Genomic DNA, 7,349 nt, shown 5'->3' on the forward strand with positions numbered 1-7,349 from the left:
TTTATGCCTCTTACAACGGACTCTAACGTTGTCTGATAATTTTACACATAAAACTGTATTCGGCATATATCGATTACAAATTTCACGTCTTTCCTTAAACAATCGATTATATAATATCACTACTATCAAATGCCAAAAATTCAAATAAATCATTTGTTTAAAGGTAACTGAAAATCAGTTAGCGATTACTTACATACCGTCTTTTTGTTCAAACCCTGATTTAGAGCCCACACATGATTTCGGTGGAATAAAATTCTCTTCCTTTTTGAAAACAATAGGTTCCATGAAATTTCTAGCGAAATTTTCTTGTTCATAGGAAATACAAACAGACGATTAACGATGGGGTGTATGTCCAGCAAATCTGTTGAAGTCATTTCATCATTTGATGTCGTTATTACTCCAGATTTGCAGCCACCACCGACGGAAGAGGAACCGGAGACTTCGTCCGATCATATATTCATAGGGACGGATGATGCAACAGAAACGGTATGTATTCATTGTATATAAACGTAAATCATAGTTCACTGCAAGAGAGAGGAAAGAATATGTACCGCTATAACTATATGCAAGATATTTGTAGTCGTCTATATCATTTAATGGCGTCAGTATGAGGAGGTTTACAACATATTTCAAGGTGAAAATACCAAATGAATTGGACGAGTACAGTACATTGAAACCACATAACCCGATCAATGTGTGTGAAAATAGAGAAAAATATGCCAAGTTCTTTGAGAACTGGTCACCAATTCTACAAAGCGATGAGGACAGCGACGCCATTTCTACTGCGGGAAACAATTCAGAAGAGGCACAACTTAAACTGACGATGGAAGACATTGACAAACGAGCGCGAGAGGTAAAGGGAAGTGTGTGATCTATTTATAAATATAGCTATTGATACAAATGTATATGACATATTATTAGTTACGTGATTTAATCTGGTACCACCATCAAAAGAATATTTAATGCTTTACCTTTCCATGATATCTGAAATAAATATAAAATTTAATACCATCTTTTAGTGCACTATATATTTGCAAGTGAAATTACATGAAATATATCAGATCTGAATATTTATTTACACAGGCTCCTGCAGAACGAGCAGATAGTTTTGATAATCTTAAAGACTATCTGCTGGATGGTTTGTCTGGCCATGAGGAGGAGGAGAAGTTGAGTGTCCGGGCCATCATAGTGTGGCTCGGGGAACAAGATCTTAAAGACTGGACTGATGTGCCTCCATCTAGAGACTCGCCTAAGGGATTCTTGGCTCTACTCGCGCAGAAAAATTCTCTCTTCGTAACATTCTTTACAGTTCTCTGCAGGTATTGTAAAATATGTTGACGGTGTACTGTTAGGGACAAACGCAGCTACATATACATGCGCGGATCCAAAATTTCCCCTAGGGAAGTGAGTTCCATCCCGTCCAAATTTTTCCACGGGCTTCAGTCTATAAAGGGGAATAATATTTAGTATTTGAAAACTGGAAGCGCATAAAACTATATTTTCTACCTAGCTCGGGAAAATTAGGGGGATTTGTAGTATAAATAAAGACCGGGATAAAAGCTTTAAAACCTCTCTTTAATAACAAGGTGGTGATATCCTGATATTTTGTAATTTAATCTCCATGTAACATTCACGTATTTTTACAGAGCTATCACTATCATATTGTAGAATATCCTAATTATTGACATAATGATTGAATATGTCAGTATTCGCGTTTATGGTACGAGATCATTTGATGACAAGCTTGCAGTTACAATTTTCATAGACGGAAGTACACTTTTTCTGTCAGAGAAAGTAAAGTGACATGCTTGCTTTTCATCTTGTTTGCACATAATAAAGTAACCCTAAAGCAGTTCCTATTTTGAAATGGAAACAACAAACAAACAAACAAACAAAACCAATAAAAAACCAACAAATGTAGAGGTTTCTATTTTCTATTGCACAAACAATTTCTTCAATTAGATCCGCCACTTCATTGTTTATAGTAGAATGTCAAAGACCATGAAGGCATTCATGTATCTATAATTTTCTTCCTGCTACATGTATGATCGATATTGCATTTCGTAATTCATTTACATGTATAGACATTTCTTTTCGAAGGAGTAAAATTAAGGTTAATCCACTTCAGTTCATACATGTAATCTCAGATCAACGAGATGTGCGTTTGCGAGATAAAAAGGACGGTCGTTAGGATTATGGAAATTTTTACTCGGCATCGAAAATATTGGACGCATATTTAGTTCACGTTTTCTGTATCAATCGTTAGAGTTCGATACGCGAGCCATAAATAAACCTTTTTTCCTTTAGATAAGGCAAAATTTCATTAATAAGTTTAGAAAAAAAATGAGACAAAATACGTTATTGATATTTCATTTCTTTCAGAGAGTTTGGTTTGAAGTGTGTCAAGGTACGTGGAGTTTCAAAGGCGGGGGATTATCAGCCGGGGGAAGAGGTAGAAAGTTCGAAATATGGAGACACTTGGGCCGCTGTTTTTGTAAACAGGAGATGGCAAATTGTGCACCCATACTGGGTCTGCAAAAGTCTTGTAGGACGTAATGCTGGTGGATGGATAAAATTAGAGGAAAACGGGAAAACAATTGGTAGAAAAGAAAAAGAGTCAGTCGGCGTTTTAAGAAAAGCTTTCAAGGAGTACTATATTTTTCCGGATCCGGATGAATTCAAATACCGGTGTCATCCTGACGACGAAAAGTGGCAGTTAACTAAGAATTCCGTAAAGAGGAATGAATTTTCCCGCATGCCTTACTTATTTCCTACATTTTTCGGAATGGGTTTAAAATTGATATCCGCAAATACGTGCTTATTAACTAGCGACACGGGAGAGTCTTTAATTGAGATACAAGCCCCTTTGAAGAACGCAAACACACTAGACTTGTGGTATGAACTATACCTAAAGGAGGGGACAGGGAATAGCGATGAAGAAAATATGATGTTACAGGCTGAAAACATCCCAAAACTGGTCGCCATGATACGATGTGGCGACGTCTGGCGATTTAAGATGAACTTGCCAATCAAAGGAGCTTTCAAACTTTGTTGTTACGGTGGTCCTCATAAATCTCCACTCTCCAGAATTGCTGAATTTCGCATTGACAATCATGTACCGAAGAAAAACTGTAAAATTATCCCGTTTAACCCTGGACGTGTCGGATTTGGCCCGGGACCTGCCGCTACCGCAGCAAACTTTTTCACACCGTCACATTCAGATGGACAAATACCGATACAGATGAATACTAAATTGGAAATTTCTTTTACAGTGATCAAATCTGTAATCGAAAAGAGATCGATTGTAGCATTACTGCACAAAAATGACATGGAACCTGAAGAACTGGATCGGCATGTTGAAGTAGAAATAAGAAAAGAAAGACGCATGATACTTATTCGAACTGATGCTCCCAGTGAAGGCGAATATGCTCTCACAATTCATTCTTGCGTGAAGGAGGAAAGAGCACATCCTAGTCGTTGGTACGCTCAGAATGGTGTAAATGTCTGTAACTACCTGCTCACCACAATGGTAAAACAACATGAGGTACGTACAGAGTGTATAATGAAATATTTCGTTTTGTATTTCTCGTTCAAATGGTCACTTTAATATCACTTAGATATACTTCGCGTATATACATGCATATCGTACAATACTGTACATTTCTGTGCATGGAGTATTACAAAATCTTCGGCTTTTGGATTTAAAAATATCAGATTGGATTTCGCCCATGCACGGTAATAATAGTTATTGCAAGGTAGCAGATGGATTGTAAAACTAATAATGTCATGGAATACCTGTTTAATTAATATATTTTCTTTTTCAAGAGAGCTAATCAGAAGATTGCTAGGAAGAAGTTGCAAGACGCGTTATCGTCAGTTGATGTTGGGCGAAATTTCTTGAGCAGCTTTGATGTATTTTCGCAAGCCATAGAAAAATGTATGAAGGAGAAAATAAATGAAAATGATAACGACATTGTGTCAGCCAAGACTAAAGTAGATCTTCTAAAACTGAAGAACGGTAAATATATGATAACAGAAATATATACATGTACTCAGTTTAAATCACCATCCACATGGATTTAAGATTATTGTTTCTCATATTACCAGCATTTTCTACAGGAAGTTTGGGTATATTTGTTGTTAACCTGGTTCGTCCGTCCGTCATACTTTCTTCTTCCTCAAACTCGTCGCTTATTTTAAGCAGCAACCAATCAGTCTTTTAGAACATAATACGTGGTGTTCAGTAGATGTTCAATAAGGGTTTAGTATTTTCAATTTTACCTTGGAGACAAAATTGGGTAAAAAAAACCGATGTATCTTCTAAAAGATCCTGGTTCCCAGAACTCCTGATACATTTTGTGCAACAACAAAAACAAACACCCCTGGCTTTCAGAAATTCTCTTAAAATTTGTACAGTAGTCTAAGATGATTGGTGGTGTCCTGTAGATATGCAATAAATTTTACGAATTTTCATTCGCATCCTAGGGTCCACAAACGTTTTTTCTCTGTCGAAAATGTAACCCTAATTCACAGAACTGCTCTTACATTTTATGCAGTAGCGAAATAATCTTTTGAAAGGTAATTGGTGGTGTCCTATCGATTTGCAGTAAGTTTTCAGAATTTTTATTATCCTAGGGACGTAACGACATTTTTCTATAGAAAAACTTGGTTTCCAGACGTCCTTTTTCATTTTATACAGAAGCCAAATCATCTTTTGGGGATTAATTGGTGGTCGCTTTTAGATGTGCAATAGGTTCTCAGAATTTTATTTGTCATTTTAGGGGCAAATGGGGTTGCAAACGACGAACAAAAACCGGCGCTCAGTCCATTTTGTTATGTGTAACAAGAGTATATTTATCATATATTCCCCCCAGAACGCCTTTCCAAGCATAATATATTAAATTAAGAATTTATTCGTTATTAAGTTATGAGTTGATTATATGGAGGCAGGTTGAATTAAAATACCACTAAAATTTTAAAATTACATCACATGTTCATTACCATGACTACATAGTATACATTATCGCTACCGTTAGCCAACGTGTTATACATGTACATGTATAAAGTACAACATATGAAATCAAGATGAAGATCTAATTTCTGGCAATGTAGCGGTAAAGTATTCAGTACAACCTCCCATTGGGTCAAATGCTGTCTGACGTGTTTTATACCGATTGTTAAGCCTTTCTTGGCACACTGATTTCGACTGCGGATAACTCCGTTTACCTGATCAGGATATAGGGCTCACGGCGGGTGTGACCGGTCAACAGGGGATGCTTACTCCTCCTAGGCACCTGATCCCACCTCTGGTGTGTCTAGGGGTCCGTGTTTACCCAACTATCTATTTTGTATTGCTTATAGGAGTTATGAGATCGATCACTGTTCGTTATCTTCACCTTGCATTCCTCCCAAAGGTGATACTCTCACTTGACCATTTTACGCTTTTGGTCATGTGTATTTGAGTAAATCTTAAAATAACTGTTGTGGTTAAAGGCAAACACTAGCTTGTGGGTATTACTGTCTTATGACAGTATCTAATTTTGTTTTGCTATTTCTTTTTTTACCATAGATGCTCGTGATGCAAAACTTCGGAATCAATACCATGTGACTGAAAGAACACTGCGAAGATTGAAATCTTCTGTGTATGCACCAATCTGTGCCATGGAAATTTCCGAGCTGGAAAGTATCCTTAAAAAGTTAGAGGGTGAGAGAGATAATTTTCTTTGATTGAAATCAAGGCGAGTATGCTGAAGAAAGAAAAAAATGACAAAACGGCAAGACTCATCATAACCAGCTGCGTCACTCTTCACGGAGACAATAAAAGATCAATATGGAGAAACTTGATTTATGATGGCATATTTATTTTACAAAATATCCTTTGTAACTAGACATTTGCATTCTTCCAAAAAGTCATTATAATGTCGTCTGTTTTTCTACATTTTTTTTTGACAAATCCACCGAAAGTTCCAACAAGACAACTGCATCTGAGAAGACTGTGTAATTATCTTGCAATTCAACGTATTACTTCACACGTCAACATAATTTAATTGCCCTAAATCTATATCAACTTACCAGGTGTTATGTTCACTTATGAAAGGTGATGATAACGAACTCCTATATGCAATGCAAAATAGATAGTTGGGCAAACACTGACCCTTGGATATACCAGAGGTGGGATCAGGTGTTAAGGAGGAGGAAGCATCCCCTGTCGACCGGTCACACTCGCCGTGAAACCATAAACAGAACAAGCTCTTGTGTATTGAATCAGTTGAGAGATATAAACACCATATGCAGGTGATAATGGAATATTGCTACATCAAAATGGAAAGTTGACGATGGAAAAATTGAAATCATCCTGTTTGTCATAAAGTTGAGTTGTTAGTTTGCCGTTGATATCTATTTTCAATAAAATATTTAAGTACGAAGCAGAAGTGGACGACTCTGTGGTGTCTTTTCTTTCGCGTTCACAGGGATATATCGAATTCACATATATATGAATTATGGCGAATTGAAGGTCATAGCAAGAGGGTGATGGGTTAAAACAAAACTGATCAAGGGGTAGAGAACAATGAAGCCAACAAAAACCTTAAAAAGTGTCGTATAGGCCTGTCTATATGTTTGACTAAGTTGTTTTCTATCCATATATCAGTTTTTCTTCTGTTCGATCACCCCAAAATTCAGTTATTAGGGAGTCTGAAAAGTGACCCGCCCCTCGTGAGGCCCCATGTGGTACCCCTATAGCCCAAACTGAGGGCATAAAGTGATAGTCCTAGGGGTTCCCCTCCTTACCTGTATACTCTTTCTGTGGACTCTTTAGAGATTAAGTTGTTATTTACCTTCATTATGACCCTAGGGGCCTCCGTGGCCGAGTGGTTAGAGCATCGCGCTCAAAATCACACGGCCTCTCACCTCTGTTGGCGCGGGTTCGAATCCCGCTCGCGCCGGTGAGTGAAAAAGTTTCCCAGTTTACTTTCGGAAGGTCGATGGTCTTCCCAGGTACACTGTATCTCGATTCTCTCTTCCACCAATAAAAACTGGGCGCCACCAAATAACTGCAAATTTGTTGAGTGTGGCGGAAAAACATCAATCAATCAATCAATCATTATGACCCTACATTATATGAAATTAAGAATTTTCAATTGTTCAGTTGCCGTCATAACCCGTTTTAGTGTTCTGTGTGTTCGTATACCTTGTTTTCTATTTCGTGATCACTTTTGTTTCATTCAGTCACCCCATTTTCAATCATTAAAGAGTTTGAAAAATTTATCAATTTTGACCTAGTATTTATTACGTCTTAGTATTACGTCTGAGTACTCTCAGTACTTTGATAAATTTCTTATTGGCTGCCA

General features: G+C 37.3%; 1 protein-coding gene across 1 annotated transcript; it reads left to right on the forward strand.

The window, feature by feature from the left end:
• Positions 1-280: 280 nt before the first annotated feature.
• LOC130054482 (hillarin-like) lies at positions 281-6,431 on the forward strand. Its single transcript, XM_056164417.1, has 6 exons — positions 281-486; positions 635-853; positions 1,084-1,319; positions 2,383-3,544; positions 3,826-4,018; positions 5,570-6,431. The coding sequence occupies exons 1-6, from the start codon at positions 340-342 to the stop codon at positions 5,725-5,727; spliced, it is 2,115 nt and encodes a 704-aa protein (XP_056020392.1). The 5' UTR covers positions 281-339; the 3' UTR covers positions 5,728-6,431.
• The last annotated feature ends 918 nt before the right edge of the window (positions 6,432-7,349 follow it).

This window comes from Ostrea edulis, chromosome 5 (genome assembly GCF_947568905.1).
Source record: "Ostrea edulis chromosome 5, xbOstEdul1.1, whole genome shotgun sequence".
Classification (NCBI taxonomy): domain Eukaryota; kingdom Metazoa; phylum Mollusca; class Bivalvia; order Ostreida; family Ostreidae; genus Ostrea; species Ostrea edulis.